A 22,198-nucleotide genomic window follows, 5' to 3' on the forward strand; every position below is an offset into this window, starting at 1 on the left:
GACAAAGGGCACGTGTTTTGTACAGGGCTGGGCAGTGAAACTGGTAGGGGAGGCTGTCGGTCCTCACGCTCTCTCAGCAGCTGGGCAGGTGGTGATGCATCTATGAATTTTTTACAAATTGTGAAGTAGCTGACAGGGTGAGTCCGTGGGCCTCCCTGAGGAACCAGCATCCTCTGAGCTCATCGGGTCGAGGAGCGTCTGCGAGTCGTCCATCTGTGGGTCTGTTGGTCTGAAGGTCACAGCCTGGGGCGAGAGGAGGCCTGGTTCAAGGAGCGCGGGCCAGGCGTGCTGGGTCTTATCGGTGTGCGATGGGCCGTGTCTGTGCTGACCAGCCTGGGGCTTCCTGAGCTCATCCTCATTTCCCCGGCCACTTCTTTGGCAGGTCTCTTTACTCAGAAGCTGACCTACGAGAACGGGGTGTTGAAGATGAACTACACCGGGGGTGACACCTGCCACAAGGTGTACCAGCGCTCCACCACCATCTTTTTCTACTGCGACCGCAGCACGCAGGCGGTGAGTGTACTCAGGGCAGGCACTTCGCCCTGGCTTCGCTGCCTCCGTCTTGCATAAAACGAGCCTGTTCTCACCGTCTCATGCAGCCTCCTGGTTAAGCCTCGTTCAGGTGTGTTGCTTACAGACACGGTGTTCAAAACCTCGATCAGTTTTGTCTCGAGCTTAACGAGCAGGTCTGTCCCTTCCTGTTTGCGTCCGCAAAGCACCGACTGCCCAGGGTTTCACGTGCTCACCTCTGCCCTTGCAGCCCGTGTTTCTCCAGGAGACTTCCGACTGCTCCTACTTGTTTGAGTGGCGCACACAGTACGCCTGCCCGCCCTTCGACCTGACTGAGTGTTCGTTCAAGTAAGTCGATGGGGCGTTGACTCTCGGGGGGCAGTCAGGTGTACATGGTAATATTTTGCTTTAATAGTGGCTAGTGGGGACAGGGAATTAGGTGAGTACTCTAGGTTTTAGTTCCTGCATATGAAACTCTTGGATCACTCTTGGCTTAGGTCTGTTGCTCCTTGGGTTTTAGGTCCTTTGTTTTGTATTCTTTTTGTTTGTTTGTTTTGTTGGATTGTATCCTCCTGTACTGCGGAGAGGTTGGGTAGCAGAGAACCCATGCATTGTCTGAAAATGCCACTGACTTGCTCTCAGATCTGATTAGCTGGGACTAGGATTACGACAGAGTCAAATTCGTTTTCCTTCAATTTTGAAAGCCTTGTCCCATTTCTGACAAGAATCATGTGTGTTTGGTGAAAAAGTTTGTTGCTCGTCTTCTGTGAGTTTTTACTCCATTCTGGGATATTTTCTGAACTTTAAAGTAACTATCCTTTGGAAAGTTTTATTTTAAATTTCATATAAGTCCTTCTAATTATCTCTGAGGATACAAATTCTAATTTTTGTTTGTTTTTTTTTAAAATCTCATCATGCTTTCCCTGAATTATAATCTATTTTCTTTTAACTGTTGCCTTACACATGTATTTTTGATTTAATAGGAAGCTAAAGTTGACCCATAACTCTACCCACCCTTCCAACCATGAAATAACATAGAATGTTTTAGCACCAAACACACACTCCCAAACTCCACAGGATTGTGGTCTAGTGTTTTAGTTCTGACTTATTTTCTTCCTTCTCAAATAAGTTGTAAGTTGTGGTTTTAAAAAATACTCATTGGTTGTTTGACTATATAAATTTATTCTTTTGAAAAGGAAAAGAAATATCTCTGTTTCTTTGGCTTGCACTTCCTTTTTGCATTGTACCCTTTCCTTTTGACTTAATTTTCTTTCTCCAAGTACTCTGTTTAGTATAATGCTATGCAGCACACTCATTTGCAGATTGCTTACTTCTGGTCTCTGTTGGGGTCAGGAGTTTGCGCCAGGATGTCCCACTTGGGACTAGGAAGGAACTAGTGCGTCCTCCGACACTGGTTCCTAGGGCTCTTGGAGCTGGTCCTGGGGTACAAGCCACACCGTAACACTGCCTGGCGGTCCTGTACCGGGAGTGTATGGAGTTAATCTTGGCCTTCATCTGAAAAGGCTCAGTTTTACTACCACTCGCTTGGTACAGAAGTCCAGGTGAATACTTACTGTGTGTGTGCACCAGCCCTTGGGAGGTAATCCATCTAGGGTCACTGTTAGAGAATCTGGCCTTTCAGTCCTAGTTTCATTCCTAGGTAGATAACCTGCCTTTTCTGTATATTTTCTCTTGTGTTTGTTCTGTGGTCTCAGTCTGTTTTGCTTATGCATAGCTTTGTTATTTATGTTGCTTGGAAGGTGGTACTTTCTAAAACTGAAGATGTATGCCTGTTATTCAGTTAGGAATATTTTCAGTGACTGTATTTTTGAAGGTTGCCTCTAACCTCTTCTGTGTCTTTTGTTCTGGGCCTTTTATTAATCATATCTTAAACTTTGCCTAATGTATGCACCGTATCTTTTAAATGTCTGTTTTATCTGTTTATGTACTGCATTCTGTTTCCTTAGATCTACTTCCAATTCACTGGATCTCTTATCAGCTGATTCAGTTTGCTCTTCTGCCTGTTTGTTGTCTTTTTAATTTTCATGACTGTAGTTTCCACTTCGGAGTTCTGTTTGGTACTCTTTCTCATTTCTTCCTCCATTTCATCATTTCTTCTCTCCACTCCACCCCCCTTCTTTTATTATAGTTCCAGTTTCTTCTTTTAGGTCTTTAACCATTTACAGTAAATCTCTATCAGACGGTCAGTTATATGAAGTTCTTGAGGATCAGCTTCTGCAAATGTCTCTGTCTCCCACAGTTGCCGATATTAAAGCTGGCCCATCTTTTCACTCTCATCCCATTAATGGTCCCTCAACTTTGAAAACGGCTAGAATTCTGTCTTCCAGAAGCAGCACCCCACCCTGGTTTAGACCGTCCCGTCTCCCCCCGCATGGCTGCAGTGGTCCCTCAGTGACCCCCTGGCCGCGGTGGACTAGCCCTGCACAGGGATTAGAGGTCGTATTAGACGAGATCAGGTGTGTTCAGAGCGGTATGGCCCTAGATCAGAGTGGTCCTGGGAGATGGTAAGTCAGCCCAGGCTGATCTTGTCGCGACCCCGCGATGCGATGAAGCCCCCGTGTTGTTTGGAGCTACCAGCTGAAGTCGTCTGGTGGGCTGGAACACCCCCCGCCATGATGCCAGCGTCAGCCCTCGCTGTGCCACGGCTGCTGTCTGCTCTGCTCCGTCACACAGGGCCCCGTGTTGTCCTGTGGACACCCTGGGCGTTCTGTGCCCCAGGCCGCTAGTTCCCACTGCTCCCCTTGCCCGGTTCCCTGTGGGGCTGGCTCTTCCGCATCATCCTGAGCTTATTCAGTTCAGTTCAGTCGCTCAGTCGTGTCCAACTCTCTGCCACCCCATGAACTGCAGCACACCAGGCCTCTCTGTCCATCACCAACTCCCGGAGTCCACCCAAACCCATGTCCATCGAGTCGGTTATGCCATCCAACCATCTCATCCTCTGTCGTCCCCTTCTCCTTCCGCCCCCAATCCTACCCAGCATTAGGGTCTTTCCCAATGAGTCAGCTCTTCGCATGAGGTGGCCAAAGTATTGGAGTTTCAGCTTCAACATCAGACCTTCCAATGAACACCCAGGATTGATCTCTTTTAGGATGGATTGATTGGATCTCCTTGCAGTCCAAGGGACTCTCAAGAGTCTTCTCCAACATCACAGTTCAAAAGCATCAATTCTTTGGCGCTCAGCTTTCTTCACCGTCCAACTCTCACATCCATACATGACCACTGGAAAAACCATAGCCTTGACTAGACGGACTTTTGTTGGCAAAGTAATGTCTCTGCTTTTAAATATGCTATCTAGGTTGGTCATAACCTTCCTTCCAAGGAGTAAGCGTCTTTTAATTTCATGGCTGCAATCACCATCAGCAGTGATTTTGGAGCCCCAAAAAATAAAGTCTGACACTGTTTCCACTGTTTCCCCATCTATTTCCCATGAAGTGAAGGGACCAGATGCCATGATCTTAGTTTTCTGAACGTTGAGCTTCAGGCCAACTTTTTCACTCTCCTCTTTCACCTTCATCAAGAGGCTCTTCAGTTCTTCTTCACTTTCTGCCATAAGGGTGGTGTCATCCGCATATCTGAGGTTATTGATATTTCTCCCAGCAATCTTGATTCCAGCTTGTGTTTCTTCCAGCCCAGCGTTTCTCATGATGTACTCTGCATATAAGTTAAATAAGCAGGGTGACAATATACAGCCTTGACGGACTCCTTTTCCTATTTGGAACCAGTCTGTTGTTCCATGTCCAGTTCTAACTGTTGCTTCCTGACCTGCATACAGGTTTCTCAAGAGACAGGTCAGATGGTCTGGTATTCCCATCTCTTTCAGAATTTTCCACAGTTTATTGTGATCCACACAGTCAAAGGCTTTGGCATAGTCAATAAAGCAGAAATAGATGTTTTTCTGGAACTCTCTTGCTTTTTTGATGATCCAGCGGCTATTGGCAATTTGATCTCTGGTTCCTCTGCCTTTTCTAAAACCAGCTTGAACATCTGGAAGTTCATGGTTCACGTATTGCTGAAGCCTGGCTTGGAGAATTTTGAGCATTACTTTACTAGCATGTGAGATGAGTGAAATTATGCAGTAGTTTGAGCATTCTTTGGCATTGCCTTTCTTTGGGATTGGAACGAAGACTGACCTCTTCCAGTCCTGTGGCCACTGCTGAGTTTTCCAAATTTGCTGGCATATCGAGTGCAGCACTTTCACAGCATCACCTTTGAGGATTTGAAATAGCTCAACTGGAATTCCATCACCTCCACTAGCTTTGTTCGTAGTGATGCTTTCTAAGGCCCACTTGACTTCACATTCTAGGATGTCTGGCTCTAGGTGAGTGATCACACCATCGTGATTATCTGGGTCGTGAAGATCTTTTTTGTACAGTTCTTCTGTGTATTCTTGCCACCTCTTCTGAATATCTTCTGCTTCTGTTAGGTCCATACCATTTCTGTCCTTTATCGAGCCTGTCTTTGCATGAAATGTTCCTTTGGTATCTCTAATTTTCTTGAAGAGATCTCTAGTCTTTCCCAATCTGTTGTTTTCCTCTATTTCCTTGCACTGATCGCTGAGGAAGGCTTTCTTATCTCTCCTTGCTATTCTTTGGAACTCTGCATTCAGATGGGAATATCTTTCCTTTTCTCCTTTGCTTTCCGCTTCTCTTCTCTTCCCAGCTATCTGTAAGGCCTCCGCAGACAGCCATTTTGCTTTTTTGCATTTCTTTTCCATGGGGATTTTCTTGATCCCTGTCTCTTGTACAATGTCATGAACCTCTGTCCATAGTTCATCAGGCACTCTGTCTATCAGGTCTAGTCCCTTAAATCTATTTGTCACTTCCACTGTATACTCATAAGGGATTTGATCTAGGTCATACCTGAATGGTCTAGTGGTTTTCCCTACTTTCTTCAATTTAAGTCTGAATTTGGCAATAAGCAGTTCATGATCCGAGCCACAGTCTGCTCCTGGTCTTGTTTTTGCTGACTGTATAGAGCTTCTCCATCTTTGGCTGCAAAGAATATAATCAATCTGATTTCAGTGTTGACCATCTGGTGATGTCCACGTGTAGAGTCTTGTCTTGTGTTGTTGGAACAGGGTGTTTGCTATTACCAGTGTGTTCTCGTGGCAAAACTCTATTAGCCTTTGCCCTGCTTCATTCTGTACTCCAAGGCCAAACTTGCCTGTTAGGCCAGGTGTTTCTTGACTTCCTACTTTTGCATTCCAGTCCCCTATAATGAAAAGGACATCTTTTTTGGGTGTTAGTTCTAAAAGGTCTTGTAGGTCTTCATAGAATCGTTCAACTTCAGCTCCTTCAGTGTTACTGGTCGGGGCATAGACTTGGATTACCATGATATTGAATGGTTTGCCTTGGAAACGAACAGAGATCATTCTGTCGTTTTTGAGATTGCATCCAAGTACTGCATTCGGACTCTTTTTTGTTGACCATGATGGCTACTCCATTTCTTCTAAGGGATTCTTGCCCACAGTAGTAGACATAACGGTCATCTGAGTTAAATTCACCCATTCCAGTCCATCTTAGTTTGCTGATTCCTAGAATGTCGACGTTCACTCTTGGCCATCTCCTGTTTGACCACTTCCAATTTGCCTTGATTGATGGACCTAACATTCCAGGTTCCTATGCAATATTGCTCTTTGCAGCATCGGACTTGGCGTCTATCAAAGCAAAGTCTGAATAAGTCTCTGAGCTTATTCAGAGATGGCCTTCTATGGCCACTGTCTAAAATCTCACTTCCTGTTTCCTCTCCCAAACTGCATATTCCCTTCCCGGCCTTATTTTTTCTCTGCACTCTGATTACCATCTGTTACACTGTACATTAAAAAAAAAAAAAAAAATTACCTGTGGCCTCTTCAGACTTCATAGGATGGGTGACTTTTATCCGTTTCCATCAACACAACACCACTGCCCCCCTTGGCATGTAGTGTTTGAACAAATGGCTGATTCTGGTCTCCTCGGGTGAAGTGGTGCCTCTGGTCATCCTGTGTCTCCACCAGACCTGGACCTGGTGGGCAGACTTTGTGTCCTTCTCAGCCTTGACTCTGCACCTGACGGAGGGCTGGCTCTCGATGCCTGTCCCTGCCTGGGGTTTGTGCAGGAAGTAAACCTTCCCCCGAGGAGGTCAGCGCCAGCTCATTTTACTTCGGGGGCCGTTGGGGGGCCTCCGGCCTGGACGGCAGGTGGCCTGGCTGGGATGCCCTGGGCACTGCATGTCTCAGCCGTCTGTGGACCCCTGTCTCCTCACCGCCCTGAGCAGGGCGAGCACTTACGCTTTGCTTTTTTGTTGCTGTTGTTGAATACGTAATCTCGTTGCACCAAGGCTTAGCATTTCCTGAGCTCAGGCTGTGTCATTGCTGATTCCGCCTGGAGCTGGGAGACCCCAGGGGTCAAGTCCAGTCTCTGGTGGGGTCTGGTGCCCCGGGGTGTCAGGAGTACACTCCACTTGTGCACCGAGCCTTTCCAGACAGGGCGCATAAGACCGAATTAGAATCCGGCTGAACCTCACTGTGGCGCTTTTTCTTCCCTTCAGAAACCAGGCTGGGAATACGTACGACCTGTCATCCCTGTCGAGGTACAGCGACAACTGGGAGGCCGTCACGGGCACGGGGTCCACCGAGCACTATCTCATCAATGTGTGCAAGTCTCTGGCCCCGCAGGCTGGCTCGGGTGAGCGGGGGGCTCGGGGGCACGTGGCGCACAGGGAGTTGGTTGGGGGAGAGAGGGAGTCAGGACAGATTCTTTGAAGTCACGTCACTCTCCGACACAGGGGTCGGGACACATTAGCCAGGAAGTGGAAGGAGGAATTATTTGAGGGTCTTGATGACCAGGCCCTGGTGTGGTCCAGGGTAAATCAGTGCTGAAGGCATGCTGGGAGCGTTAGGACCTGTTTCAAGTGTCAAGAGACGGAGGTAGGGGGAGATAATCACGGTGGCAGGTAGTTCTCAACCAGGGCAGGAGGTTGGAAGGCGGGGAATGGCCGTGAGGGCGCACACCCTCTGGATTTACTGAGAGTAAAGCGCGTGGGAGTCCTGGTATGATGCATGCAGACCCTTGGTGCCAGTGATGAGGCGAGAGCTGGTTGGACCTAGGGGACCAGGAGCAGCAACCCAGAGAAACCCCAAAGCCACCCCCGGCCTGCTGGGATCCTGAAGATGGAGCTCGTTCTGTCTTCCTGGGAGTTCTGTGCAGCCCCACTCACATCTTGTCTGGCTCAACTCAAAGGGGACGCTTTTTTTTTTTTTTTTTTTTTTAGTGATTTTTCTCCACTGCATGGTGTGAGGCTGTGGCCCACTTCCCTTTTCTTTGTGTGCTGACCAGCCTGGTGACCCCCACACTCTCAGTCCATGAAGTGGGGCCCTCCCGTTCTTTCCCCGGGGCAGGTGGCTTGGACATTTCCAAGACTGGGAAGTTGGCGCAGTTCTTGGTGACTTCTGAAATAAAGATAGCACATGAACATAGATCATTTACAATGTCCCATGGGCTCAGTCTGGGTATTCTCAGCTTCATCCTGTTTGGGGGTCAGAAAAATTGAGGACATTCTGCCTTGAATTCTCCTGACCCTCCATGCCTACCCCCCATGTCCATCTGCAGTGAAATAATGTTTCATGCCATGAGAGCTCGTGACATCATCAGCATCTAACTTAAATGATGGGAATCACTGGTATTTTGGAGTGATTGTTAGAGTCAAATGTGTGGTGTGCCGGACGTTAGATACCTTGTGAGTCCTAGTCTGGAAAGCAGCTGACGGTTGCTCTTAATCATCTCTGCTTGTGCTGCAGAGCCGTGCCCTCCGGAGGCGGCCGTGTGTCTGCTGGGAGGCCCCAAGCCCGTGAACCTGGGCAGGGTGCGGGACAGTCCTCAGTGGAGCCAGGGCTTGACTCTCCTGAAGTATGTTGATGGCGACTTGTGTCCAGACCAGATTCGGAAGAAGTCAACCACCATCCGCTTCTCATGCAGCGAGAGCCACGTGGTGAGTGATCCAGCTGTGCCCACCCCGGCGTGGGTCCTGAGTCAGCAGGACTGGCATCTCACTTCCTTGGGGTGCGTGGTGAAGCACTCAGGGTGACCCGGCCTAACAGGGGACGCAGGCAGTGTGGCCTCGGGCCTGTGGTCCCGGGTGTCTGCCCTGGCAATTCAACTTCCAGAGTTATAGGCTTCCCTGGTGGCTTAGTGGTCGAGTATCTGCCTGCAGTTTGGGAGCTGCGGGTTCAATCCCGGGACTGGGAAGGTCCCCTGGAGAAGGGAAGGGCTACCCACTCCAGTATTCTTGCCTGGAGAATCCCATGGACAGAGGAGCCTGGCGGGCTACAGTCCATGGGGTTGCAAAGAGTCGGACACGACTGAGCTAGTAAGTCATCATCATTAGTCAAAGTCTGACTCAGACCCCTGGAGGCTGGAGAGAGAACTGCTGTTTGCCAGCCTGCTCATCATCCTGGGGGTAAAAGTGGCAGGTTGGGCAGACCTGGTTGCAAGCTAGCTCTCGCGCTTCCTGACTGTGCACCCCAGTCCCCTAATCCGTCTCAGCTGGTCACCCGTTACCAACACAAGCTCCCGTGAGGTTAGAAAGAAGAGACCTGAGGCTCTGGGCCCCGTTGCTGGCTTGTGGTCGGTGCATGGGGACTGGAGTCTTGTCTCATCTCTGGGCAGTCCCACCCTCAGAGGGTTGGTCTGTGCAGTGTGGAGGTGGGGACAGAATTAATGGTCTTCCTGGACTGGTGTTTTTACCATGGGGACATCTCCACCTGGGAGATGGAAGGTGCTTTTGTGGGAGATGTGGGTTGTGGCTACGGGCCATAAGGACAGGCTGAGCTAGCCTACTCAGTATCACCGAGTGTCATTGTCCAGCTGCGTGTGGCCAGCATTGGCAGTGGGGGATCCCCCGGGAGAGCCGCTTGGGGGCCTGAGGCCTGCCCCCCTGGACGGGGTGGACGCTGAGGTTCCCCTTGGGATACTGTACTGAGGCTGAGGCTGGACCCCCAAGCTGCTGGGGTGCAGACACCCTGGGCCCCCGTAGACTCGCTGTGTGACTGAGTGGAGAGGCTCATGGCCAAGCAGGACAGCGGAGGGGCCCCTAGGGGCTCTGCACGTGGGTGCCTGGGGCTGGGTTATCTGGGGAGGAGAGTCCTGTTGCACCAGTCTGGCCTGAGCCGCGTGGATGAGCCGCGGGGAGTCTCCTCACCCGAACGGTGCAGGGATTGATCGATTCATAGCTATCACTAGTCCTCCTGGCGGCTCATCCCCTTTTGTCCGCTGTAACAAATTTCAGAATGTGACTGCACGTTTCCTCATTCGTGACTCATGGTGGCCCTCTGCTCATCCTTCACCCGCCCCGTCTCACTGTAGGAACACGCCCCTGGCCCCTGCGTGGATCTCAGTCTACGTCTCACCCCGTATGTGTCAGGCCCCCTGGGGCGTCTCGGGGGCAGGCACTGACCCCTTGCTTTTCTGAACCTGCCCCCATCCCACGAAGACGCTGGGACGGACGAGTCACAGGCGGCGCAGGGGAGCTCCTGTTGGTGCGGTTCCCACGTCCGCCCTGTGGCCTGTCTGCAGCCGTCTTTGTCTTTGCTCGTTTCTAGAACTCCAGGCCCATGTTCATCAGCGCAGTGGAGGACTGTGAGTACACCTTCTCCTGGCCCACGGCCGCTGCCTGCCCGGTGAAGAGCAATGTGCACGATGACTGCCAGGTCAGCAACCCCGCCACAGGTGAGTGAGGGGCCCCGCTGGCCTGCCCCGCCCCGCCCCTGCAGTGAGGGGCCCTGCTGGCCTCCCCCGCCCTGCCACAGGTGAGTGAGGGGCCCTGCTGGCCTCCCCCCTGCCCCGCCCCTGCAGTGAGGGACCCCACTGACCTTCCCCAGCCCCGCCCCTGCAGTGAGAGACCCCGCTGACCTCCCCTGCCCCACCTCTGCAGTGAGGGACCCTGCTGGCCTCCCGCCCCTGCAGTGAGGGACCCCACTGACCTTCCCCGTTCCGCCTCTGCAGTGAGGGACCCTGCTGGCCTCCCCCCCACCCCACCCCTGCAGTGAGGGACTCCACTGACCTCCCCCGCCCTGCCTCTGCAGTGAGGGACGCTGCTGGCCTGCCCCCCGCCCTACCCCTACAGTGAGGGACCCTCCCCCCCACCCCAGCATGGTGAGAGACCCCCGGTGAGGTTGGGGAGCAGGCAGTGTCTTGTCCGGAGGATGCACGTTGGCCTTTTCTGCCAGCTCTGCGAGCGGCTGTTGACTCGGAAGTCTCCTTCAGTGGAGGAGACGGCCCATCCCCCTGAGACCTGTGCTCCCACTGCCCTTGTTTCTGGGGCCATGGGTCCCTAGCTCTTGGCTTGCAGAGCTGGAGTTGGTCTCCTCTCCTCTTTCAGGGTTAACATGGGCAGGGGGAGGGGGACACCCAGGGAACTGCTGAGTCTCAGCGCTGGGGACTCGGGAGGCTGCAGGGCGCTTCTCTGGCAGCCGAGGTGCTGTCAGGGCCTCCCCAACCTCCCCCCACCCCGAATCACAGGCTGCTGAGGCCCAGCCTCAGGAGGACGCACCCCCACCCCCACCCCCACCCCATACTCTCTAGCTGGTCAGGAAGGTTCTCAGGGCCGAGCTGGTGAAGGGGGCAGATTCATCATGAGGAGTCAGGGGCCGCACGGCCAGTGGGATCCGTATCTTTGCATGCAGAGAGGGGTCACTGTGTCCCCCTGCCCACCCCGTGCAGGACACCTGTTTGACCTGAGCTCTCTGAGCGGCCGGGCCGGCTTCACCGCCGCCTACAGTGAGAAGGGACTGGTCTACCTCAGTGTGTGTGGGGACAACGAGAACTGTGCCCCTGGCGTGGGTAAGTGCGGCCTGCCCTCCATGCCCCTCCGGCGAAGAGATCAGATGCCTTCATCGGCAGCAACTCTCTTGGGGGTGAGGGGGGGGACAGTGAGGGGGTGATTTGTAACCACGGAGTGAAGTATTAGACGTGTAGCATGTGCTGAAATCATGTAGCACCCTCAGGAGTGCCAGCTGTGGATTGTAGCTGTGGCTCTGCAGGAAGTTCGTTATCAGGAAGCGAGTGCTTTGAGTCCCTAACTGTGTGTCCTTCCCACCGGCTCTGTGCTGGGGACAGGGGCCTGCTTCGGGCAGACCAGGATCAGCGTGGGCAAGGCGAGCAAGCGGCTGACCTATGTGGACCAGGTCTTGCAGCTGGTGTACGAGGGCGGCTCCCCCTGCCCCTCCAAGACCGGCCTGAGCTACAAGAGTGTCATCAGCTTCGTATGCAGGCCTGAGGCTGGGCCCACCAACAGGCCCATGCTGATCTCCCTGGACAAGCGCACGTGCACGCTCTTCTTTTCCTGGCACACGCCCCTGGCCTGCGAGCAGACGGTGAGTCCAGGGCGGCCCAGCCTGCCCAGCCCAGGGGCCCTCCGCTTCTCCCATGGGTTCCTTGGTGCCCCCGCCCGCTTCTCATCCACTCCCGAGGCCCTGATAACGCTTGGTTCGGAGTGCCCAGCACTAGATAAAGCAAAGCACGTGGGGGGGGTTGTTGATCCACCTGTAGCACGTTTCCCGTACAGCCTAAACCCTCGCGGTGACTGTGTGGTCGGTGGTCAGACCGTGTGGTTGGTGGTCAGGAGCACAGTCGTAGATGCCAACGTAGAGGCGTGTTTCCCGTGATAGACGGAGTGCTCCGTGAGGAACGGCAGCTCGCTCATCGACCTGTCCCCGCTCATCCACCGCACCGGGGGTTACGAAGCGTATGACGAGAGCGAGGACGACGGCTCCGACACCGGCCCCGACTTCTACGTCAACATCTGCCGGCCGCTCAACCCCATGCACGGGGTGGCCTGCCCCGCTGGGGCTGCCGTGTGCAAGGTTCCCGTGGACGGCCCCCCGATAGTGAGTATGGGGCCCGAGGGCAGAGGCCGTCCCGCAGGGTGTTTCAGCAGCCCCCCCGCATGGCGCGTGTCTTGCTGTCGGTGGAGAGTCTTCAGGCAGAATGAACGGGGAAGTGAGCCGGGGCTCTCTGATTCTGGGTCCGCCAGGGGAAGAGGAACGTAAGGGTTTGTGCATTGAGCTGTCGCTTGTTGCGATAGAAGTTACAGAAGAAAATGTGAACATGTGTGGAGATACGGGTTGTTTGTATCAGGTCAGAAGTCTCCAAGATGTTGACGGAGCTCGGTGTCTTGGCTTAAGTGCGGGTCTTCTATCGTTAAAAGCTTATGAAATACAAGCACGTCCTTTGGTAAATGAGTTTATAATTGAGGGCGTAAGCCAGTTGGCTAATAACTAAGCGTTCTGCCTTGAAAGCTTTGGTGCATGTCAGCATTTCCCAGCATAGGTTTGGGTCTCTCCCAACATTGTCTTCACGAGCTATGTTCACGTTTTGTCCAGTTCTCAGCGTGTGTTATTTGAAATGAAATGCACCCCAGGAGTGCTCTGTTTCTCACTTCTTTTAACAGTGAGTCCCGTCCCGAGGTACCTAGATGTCCTTGTCACGGATGGACGTTACCCGTGGTGCGGGTGGGGAGAGACGTGGGCAGTGGTTGGGAAAGTTGGCCGTGATGTGAGCTTGACTAGAGCGTGGCTGCTTGACAAGCGCGGGGCCTGGACCATTGGTGTCAGCAGGAAGTGCTTGCGATCAGCCTTCCCGACGGTGCGGCCGGGAGCCGTCTTCTCCCATCTGGCTACCTTCTTCCAGATTTAAAAATAATAGAGGAAGTTCTCTAACTAGAGAGGGTGTTGTGTCATCGTGGCCCCAGCGTGGTCAACAGAGCGCGTTGTGTGGCTTCATTCACACATTCACTCACCCACTCATCTCTCGCACACCACACACATCTCGCACACCACACACATCTCACTCACACCACATGCACACACTCATCTCTCACACCACATGCTCATCTCACACACACTCATCTCACACACACATTCATCAATCATACACCACACACACACTCATCTCTCACACACTCATCTCTCACAATCTTACCACATACACATCTCACCTCTCACACACTTACCACATACATACACTCATCACACATGTACATCTCACACACACATTCGTCTCACATACGCACTCATCTCACATACACGCTCATCTCACACACTTAACACGTACACACACTCATCACACACACACTCGTCTCACACATTGTACTCATTTCACACACACCACATACTCATCTCACACTCACACTTATCTCTCACACACACGCTCACACATATACATACACACCATTCCTGGCCAATCACATTTTTTTCATTTGTGTGTCTATTTGCTCAAAAACACTGCCTGAGCAGCTAGTGTGTGCCAGGGACCGAGCGAAGCCGTAGAAGGTGGTGGGAGTGTGTGAGTGTGTGTGCTCTGTGCCCCCCCGAGGACACGCCTCAGGCGTCACTGAAGAGACGGGGCAGCCATGTGGGTTCCTGCCTCCCGCCAGCACGTGAAGGGACTGAGCAGCCTTCTGGGTGTGACCCAAGAGAGACTCCTGTTGCCTCGAATCTTCGAAAATTGACCCTGAGTAGATGCCTTGGTGATAAATTTGTCCCACAGTTAAGTGTTACTCACTCAGTGGTGTCTGACTCGGCCACCCTGTGGACTGTAATCCACCAGGCTCCTCTGTCCATGGGAGTCTCCAGGCAGGAATACGGGAATGGGTAGCCATGCCCTTCTCCAGGGGATCTTCCCCACTCAGGGATCGAACCCGGGTCTTCTGCATTGCAGGCAGGTTCTTTGCCATCTGAGCCCCCAGGGAAGCCCACCCCTGAGTAGAGGTGCCCCCACTGTTGCTCATGTCACTGATGCCCACTGGCGAAGCAGGGTGTCTATTTTGCACTCACTGTCAGGGCTTTTCAGGTGAGCTGTTGGTAACACAGTTTCTTTAGGTGCTACTTGTCTTCAAAACTGAGGACGTGCAATTTTTGTCAACTTCTCTGTCAGCCCTTCTTCCTCTAACCTGGGGAACGATTACGTTCCTGAAACATCACCTGCTTTCTCTTTGTTCAGGATATTGGCCGTGTGGCTGGACCTCCGATCCTCAATCCCATAGCCAACGAAGTTTACTTGAACTTTGAAAGCAGCACTCCTTGCTTGGCGGACCAGCATTTCAACTACACCTCGCTGATCGCATTTCACTGTAAGCGGGGCGTGAGCATGGTAAGTGAGCCCTGGTGTACAAGGTAGGAGTTGGTGTGTGGGTCAGCCAGCCAGAGCTGGAGACCCACGAAGCCTGTTTTGGATGAAGGCTGCCCGTGTTCGCAGCGCCTGCCTTGCACCGTGTGGTGTGTCAGTGGTGTGTGGAATCATTTGAGATCCTAAGTTTAGCAATAAGTAAGCCCTCTCTGAGTTACCAGGGCAGGTTTTGCACAAGGAGGCTTGTTGTAATTTAAAAACATGACATGCTCGAGCAAAGAAGTAGCCTTCACCTTTGCCTGGAAGTGAAAGAAAGCGTTAGTCACTCAGTTGTGTCCCACTCTTTGCGACCCCATGGACTGTAGCCCACCAGGCTCCTCCGTCCATGGGGTTCTCCAGACAAGAATACTGGAGTAGGTAGCCATTCTCTTCTCCAGGGGATCTTCCTGACCCAGGAATCAAACCCGAGTCTTTTGCATTGCAGGCAGATTCTTTACCGTCCGAGCTGCCTGCCTACCAACATACTCCAGTGTCAACTTTGATTTTCTTCTTTTAAATTATAACGTTACCAATTTTATTCTTGTTGGGAAGTCAGACATTTTGGCAGCTGTAATCGTTCAAGGCATAATTCATATTTCGCAAATTAGCAAATGAAAGAAGACCTTTGGGATAAAAGTATCAGTAGCTATGATAGTGTACCATTTACCTTTAAGGAGGCCGTTGGTTTTTCTTTTACGTGCAGTTAAAAAACAGCTTCCATTAAAAAAGAGCACTGTTTTGTTGTAAGGAGTTTTGCGTAAGTTTTCTCTTGCCCTCCCTCTGGGAACAGGAGATAAACCAGTAGTTCGCAGCCCTCATTTTGTGATGACCTAGGAGGGCTGCCCGACGTCGCGTGGCCCTGCAGGGACAGGCGTCCCCACCGCTGCTCCACTGGAGACCTCTGTGCTGGCAGCCTGGGTCTCAGCCCCCTGTGCTGCCTGTTTATTTTGTATTGGCGTATAGTTGAGGATGAGATGGTTGGGTGGCATCACTGACCCAATGGACATGAGTTGGGGCCAACTCCGGGAGACAGGGAGGGCTGACGCGCTGCGGTCCGTTGAGTCGCAGAGTCCGACACAACTTAGTGACCAAATAACACAACGGCATAGCCACTAACGGTGTTGTGATAGTTGCAGGTGAACAGGAAGGGGCTCAGCCAGACACAGACATGCATCCGTTCTCCCCCAAACTCCCCTCCCATCTAGGCTGCCACTTAACATTGAGCCGAGTTCTCTGTGCTATATAGCAGGTCTTTTTTTGGTTATCCATTTTAAATATAACATTGCGTACGTGTCCATTGGAAACTCCCTAACTCTCCCTTCCCCCATACTTGTGCTTCTGAAATTCCTAAACTCTGGAAAGCTTACAGTCCCTTGATGGGAATGGGCGACGTGGGTGAGTGGACGGTGGCAGGAAGTGGCTCGCGGCAGCCTTCCCAGGAGGGATGGTCCAGTAATTGAGAGAAGGGGAGATACAAAGGGTTGCCTTCTTGGGCCTCTGCGTGGAAACCGCACAGCTCCTGGACCAACACATCCTCCCTGTTCACACGTTGCCGGACGTGAGGGGAGTCCCGAATGACCGAGGTACAGGCAGCCGTGATCCACCGGCCCCTCTGTCTCTGCACGTGCGTCCACGTGTCTGGGGGGGTGTGGATGCATGTCCTCAGGCCCCCCTGGACTCACGCTGGGTCTCAGAGCAGTGGAGTGCTGAGAGCGATGGGTGTTTCGGGGGGCTCAGAAGCAAGGCATCTCACGCTGCATGTGCGGTCAGGTTCGGAAGAGACTTTTAATGAAGTTTCCTTCCCCTGCATTTTTTATCTTCAGTGGAAATACTTCCTCCACGTACATTAATAGAAAAATGCATTCTCAGCAACAATTAATGAAATTCCGCATCTGTTTTTATGGCTGCCGCTGAACGAGGGAGGGGAGGCAGTAAGGACGTTGATGGATATTTATTTAGATACTCGGCCTGTGGAATGTCCGGCTGGATCGTGTCTCGCCCTTAGTATAAACATCCCCTCAGTCTCCAGAGACGTGGGTGGGGACGCCCCCTCGAATGTACAGGAAACACTTGCTCCCTCCTCTGCAGTCAGAGACTCTTGGTGTCTCAGGCTTCCCTGTCCCAAAGTTTAAAGACCCCCCCCACCCTTTGCTCTGAGCTGGTGGTAGTCTGGAGTGTTGGCATGCTAAGTGCAGGGACACAGGGGCCTGGGGGCGGCGGGGAGTTGGGTGCAGGCAGGCCTGCCTGGTGAGGCTGCTGCTTGCTTGCTCCTCGTGAGGACAGTGGCTGCCCACTCTGAGAGCCTGCCGTGGGTCACCCAGGGCCCCTGGTGGTTTGGGAGCATCTCCGAGCCCACAGCGCCCGGGGCAGGGGTCCCTGGCCCTGTTGGGGGAACAGGGAGGTTACTGTGCTTGTTAATCCACATGGATTTCACACCTGGGCTCGCACCCCGCCCCCCCCCCCCCCAAACAGGGGACGCCAAAACTGCTGAGGACCAGTGACTGCGACTTCGTGTTTGAGTGGGAGACCCCGCTGGTCTGTCCCGACGAAGTGAGGACGGAGGGCTGCTCTCTCACGGATGAGCAGCTGTACTACAGCTTCAACCTGTCCAGCCTCTCCAAGAGCACCTTCAAGGTAACGCCACACCCCAGAGCCCGCGACCTCGGGGCTGGCTTTGCTCTCACGCTCCTCTGTGTGTTATGATGCAGCCTCCGTGGGCGCTGGAGAACCTGAGGTCCCTCAGGCACTGTGGGGCCGAGGGGACGGATGGGGGTGGTCCTCACTCTGTCCCGGGCGCGGGCTTGGCCTGCTGGGGGCGCTGGACAGCGTGCCAACCAGTCACGGCTCGTGCCCGAGCTGTGCCCCACAATTCAGAGTGAGTCTTTCTCGTGCGCTTGGCAAGGATTCAGTCATTCAGTGAGGAGGGTCACAGGTGTTCTTCCACATCACAGATGGAGAGCAGGAGGCCGCTCAGGGGGCGGGGCTGGTAGAGCCCACATGGCTCCGCCTCCGCCTGCAGCCCAGAGACCCCCTCCAGCCCCAACCTGAGACACATTTGGGTGTCAGGGGCTGGTTTCGTGCCAGCCTGAATGTTGAGGGGCTGTGCGTTACGCTTTAGAGGCTGGGGCCCATGTCCTTGTGATGTAGACGTTACAGAGGCACACGGCTGTGGACCAAGCCATCCCTGTGATGTGGGTGTTACTGAGTCACAGGGCTGTGGACCAAGCCCGCAAGATCCCAGCGCCTCCTGGCGTATGGCAGCTGGTGAGCGGTGAGCTCTGAGTAGTATGCCCAGGTGCCAGCCGTCTGGCTCCCAGAACAAGAGACCTTGCCTGGGTGCAGGTCCTCCAGACGGGTGTGCGGCAGCTTAGAGCCTGCAGAGGCGGGGCAGCCAGGGAGGAGAACTGTGTTTAGTTAGGTCGTGGCTGCCCTGTGCTCAGTCCCAAGTTCTCGGCACTCTGGGGTTACTGGCAGGAGACGTGGCTTAGGGTAGGGGGCAGGCAGCCAGAGGCCTATGGGAGCGTGGTCAGCAGTACTGCACCAGGAATCATAGCCTCGGTGAGGAGGGACATGCCTGGGAGTGGCCAGGGCATTGCACTCTGCAGGGGGGGACAAGGAGGGTGAGCTCCCAGGCACGTGCACGGCCTGTGGACAGAGCCCCACTTTCCTGCTCACGTGTCCCCCCTACCAGCGCTGGCCCTGCCCCCCCGGAGGCCCAGTCACAGCGTGGGGCGGTGTCTCTGCAGGTGACCCGAGGCCCACACACCTACAGCGTGGGGGTGTGCACCGCAGCAGCGGGCCTGGATGAAGGAGGCTGCAAGGACGGCGCTGTCTGCCTGCTGTCCGGGAGCAAGGGGGCATCTTTCGGGCGGCTGGCGTCCATGAAGCTGGACTACAGGCACCAGGACGAAGCTGTCATTCTGAGTTATGCCAATGGAGACACTTGCCCTCCGGGTAAGTCTTTGTGGGCGGGTGAAGTGTCCATTCCCAGCAGACGTAGAATTAGACCCGGCAGTAGGAGGGAACTGAGGAATGACGCTCCAGATGCCGTGAGCACCAGCGCACGGGATGGTGCATCCTACCAGCTCTGGGTGTGAGCGCTTCGGCCCACGAACCGTCCACCGGTTTAGGGGGGGCTTCCCATGGGGAGTCGTCGTTCGAGGGGACCGCCCCTGGCCGGGCTCAGCTGATGTGGTGCGGATAATCGGGGTCACTCCGATTTCTCCTTCCCAGAAACTGAAGACGGCGACCTGTGTGTGTTCCCCTTCGTGTTCAACGGGAAGAGCTACGAGGAATGTGTTGTGGAGAGCAGGGCCAGGCTCTGGTGCGCGACCACCGCCAACTACGACAGGGACCACGAGTGGGGCTTCTGCAAGCACTGTAAGTGGACACGCCTGGGCCCCCGCTGGAGGCCTGGGTTCACGCTCAGATCTTCCTGGACCGTCCACGTTAATGGCAGCATGTCTGTCGCATGTGGTGTTTTCTTGCCAGGGCTATTTTCCATAAAGTTGTTTTTAATTGCTCTGTGGGGCCAGGTGACAGATGTGGGGCGGTAAGCTTGGCCCCCTCCCCAGCTCCAGGGGCTCGTGTCCACATGCCAGTTTTCAGCACCAGTGGCTCACGTTCACACTCGTTAGAACTGTTGCTGTCCCAGGTCTGCAGGGTGGTGAGGGGTCATCAGGGCCTTGTCTGCTGACCGTCAGCTCTGCGGTGGACTGGGTCGGGCGGGGGGGTGGGGGTGGGTCTCAGCACCCTTGCTGCAGTGGAGAGAATGGACACACGAGAGTCCTAGTAACACGGGGGGCACAGACAGATGTGAGTTCTCAAGGAAAGTGATGGGATGAGTGTACGAGAAGTTGTTTAGCTCTTGTACCTAGCCATGGAACAAAATGATACATGTTAAGGAATTAGGGCTTCCCTGGTGGCTCAGACAGGAAAGAGTCCACCTGCAATGGGGGAGACCTGGGTGCAATCCCTTGGTCGGAAAGAGCCCTTGGAGAAGGGAACAGCAACCCACTCCAGTGTTCTTGCCTGGAGAATCCCATGGACAGAGGAGCCCGGCAGGCTACAGTCTGTGGGGTCACAAAGAGTTGGACACAACTGAGCGACTTAACACACACACGAGGAATTAGAAACAGTAAGTCTGCAAGGGAATACTGTAGCCTTCTTTGGAGGCTTATTAGGACAGGATTTTTCTCCTGGTAGGTTAGATGACACGTTTTTAGGTTGTTACAGGATGCTTATTGTTACTATTTTTATTGTTATCATTCGTACTTTAATCAAGTAATACCTGTTTGCAAGGAATTGTACTGTTGCTGTGGGGTGGTTAAGTGTGGAAGGGGAACTTGGTCCTAGTTTTAGGGTTGAAATGGGAATGAAACACGACAAGAAGTGGGGAGTAGCTGGGGTCGGACAGCACCCCTCAGTGCCAGCGCCGCGGAGGTGGGGACCCCGGATGAGCGCGGGCCGGGCCGGGGGCCTGACGCTTGTCTCCTGGGCCGCCCCAGCCACCAGCCACCGGACGTCCGCCATCATCTTCAAGTGCGACGAGGACGCCGACGTGGGGCGGCCCCAGGTCTTCAGCGAGGTGCGCGGGTGCGAGGTGACCTTCGAGTGGAAGACGAAGGTGGTCTGTCCCCCAAAGAAGATGGAGTGCAAGTTCGTCCAGAAGCACAAGACCTACGACCTGCGGCTGCTCTCGTCCCTCACCGGCTCCTGGTCCTTCGTGCACGACGGAGCCTCGTGAGTACCTCCCCCGCCGGCTGCGTCCTTCTCAGGCCTGGCGTCCCGACGGGGCGAGCGCGCAGCGCTTCAGGCTCCGATTCTGAAGGTGGGACGGCCTCAGGCCTCTGCTCGGGGAGGCCTGGTGCATGCCGGGTGGTTTGGAAGCAGGCAGCTAAAGCCAGCCTTGAGATCCCAAGGCGGCTGGTGACCAGCTGCGGGCCTGATGGAATCAGTCGCGGTTTTGTTCTTGTCTGGGACGCCGTCCGTGTTGGGCTTCCCTGGTGGCTCAGTCGGTAAAGAATCTGCCTGCAGTGCAGGCGACTCAGGTACCATCCCTGGGTCAGGAAGGTCCCCTGGAGAAGGGAATGGTAACCCACTCCGGTATTCTTGCCTGGAGAATCCCATGGACGGAGGACAGAGAAGCCTGGCAGGCTACAGTCCATGGGGTCGCAAGAGTTGGACATGACTTAGCGAGTAAACCACCTCACTGCGTTGGATTGATGGGGGTGTTAACTCGCCCCGCTTTGCCGCCCCGAGTACCTCAGCCATGCTGGCCTGACCGCTCCACGCTTAGAGCCAGGCGCATGTCCGTCCTCCCCGCAGTGGGGAGCGTGGAGCTGGAGGCCTCGGTAACCTGAGGACAGGGGGTGCCTCACCAGGGTTTGAGCCGTTGCCTGTCTTGACTCTAAGCCGCCCGAGTCTCGGGACTCGCCCCGTGTGCCCGGTGGGCACGCTCACGTTTTCAGCTTCCACGCGCTCTCTGGCCTTTTTTACCCAGAGACCCGGGTCAGGGCTGCATCCAGAGGTGCTGGGAGACGCTCGGATGGTGGCCTTTTCTGAAAGGGTGGGAAGAGCTGCCCCCAAGCGTGTCGGGACAGACGCCAACCTTGCCTCACGCTGTGTCGTTTTGCAGGTACTACATCAACCTGTGTCAGAAAATATACAAGGGACCCCAGGACTGCTCGGAGAGAGCCAGCGTGTGCAAAAAGAGCGCCTCTGGCGAGGTTCAGGCCCTCGGGCTCGTTCATACGCAGAAGCTGGATGTTGTGGGTAAGGCCCGGGCCCTGGCCTGGGGTTGCGCGTGCCGCGTCTGAGTTGGGTAGGTGAGGGTGTCGTCCTGTGACTGGAGGGTCAGCACTGGCTTCCGTCGGAACCTGCAGGTGTGTTATTCTCAGTAACCGTTTCTTGGGCAGCCTGGCGCCTCCTGAAGCGTTAGAATAAGCACCGTCTTGTGTTCTTTCAGACGGCAGGTCCCGGTCTGTGTCTGGAGGGTGGGGTGCTCTTGGGAAGGTTCTTGTGGTTGGGAAGGGGGCAGGATGTCCGGATTGCCTCTGAGTCTCCCTGTGCACGTTTACGGGTTTATTTGGGAGAAGCCGCACGACAAACACAAAAACCTGGTCGGGACCATCCGGATATATCCTCATAAATGTCTTATAATAGTTTGGAATCACGAAACGAAGCGCTTTGTTAATAGTACTGATGGAAAATTCCTCTTGCAGTTGGTTGTTGAGTGAAAGACTCTTGTGTCATGCAAAGGGAGAAGGTCGGATTTTCTTAGTTTAGGGACAGTCGGGTGGTGGGAGAGACAAGAAAGCAAGCCGTCACTGTGCCTGTTCAGCTGCGGGGGCGGGGGCTCCCCAGGCTGTCTTGATGAAAGCGCAGGGAGACTTAGTCCACTCGAGCTGTTGAAATGGAGAAAGGAAATTCCGGAGGACCCCTGTCACACTGGAGAGAAAGCCCGACTCTGCAGGTTGGAGGTGGGGGTGAAGTCACCCCCCGCCCAGGCCCCGGCAGAAGGGGCC

The 22,198-nt window shown here is 54.2% G+C and overlaps 1 protein-coding gene across 1 annotated transcript in view; it reads left to right on the forward strand.

Moving 5' to 3' along the window:
* IGF2R (insulin like growth factor 2 receptor) overlaps positions 1-22,198 on the forward strand; it is a 104,274-nt gene that overhangs the window by 70,789 nt on the left and 11,287 nt on the right. Inside the window, exons 28-41 of the mRNA XM_081530205.1 lie at positions 383-513; positions 761-858; positions 7,060-7,196; positions 8,309-8,499; positions 10,109-10,235; positions 11,229-11,348; positions 11,625-11,881; positions 12,176-12,394; positions 14,508-14,657; positions 17,145-17,306; positions 18,419-18,626; positions 18,906-19,052; positions 20,180-20,414; positions 21,310-21,446. Of these exons, the coding sequence (XP_081386331.1) occupies positions 383-513; positions 761-858; positions 7,060-7,196; positions 8,309-8,499; positions 10,109-10,235; positions 11,229-11,348; positions 11,625-11,881; positions 12,176-12,394; positions 14,508-14,657; positions 17,145-17,306; positions 18,419-18,626; positions 18,906-19,052; positions 20,180-20,414; positions 21,310-21,446 (2,319 nt within the window). The remainder of the gene's footprint in view (positions 1-382; positions 514-760; positions 859-7,059; positions 7,197-8,308; positions 8,500-10,108; positions 10,236-11,228; positions 11,349-11,624; positions 11,882-12,175; positions 12,395-14,507; positions 14,658-17,144; positions 17,307-18,418; positions 18,627-18,905; positions 19,053-20,179; positions 20,415-21,309; positions 21,447-22,198) is intronic.

This window comes from Giraffa tippelskirchi, chromosome 9, assembly GCF_054371585.1.
Source record: "Giraffa tippelskirchi isolate mGirTip1 chromosome 9, T2T-mGirTip1v1.2.pri, whole genome shotgun sequence".
NCBI classification, from domain to species: Eukaryota; Metazoa; Chordata; class Mammalia; order Artiodactyla; family Giraffidae; genus Giraffa; species Giraffa tippelskirchi.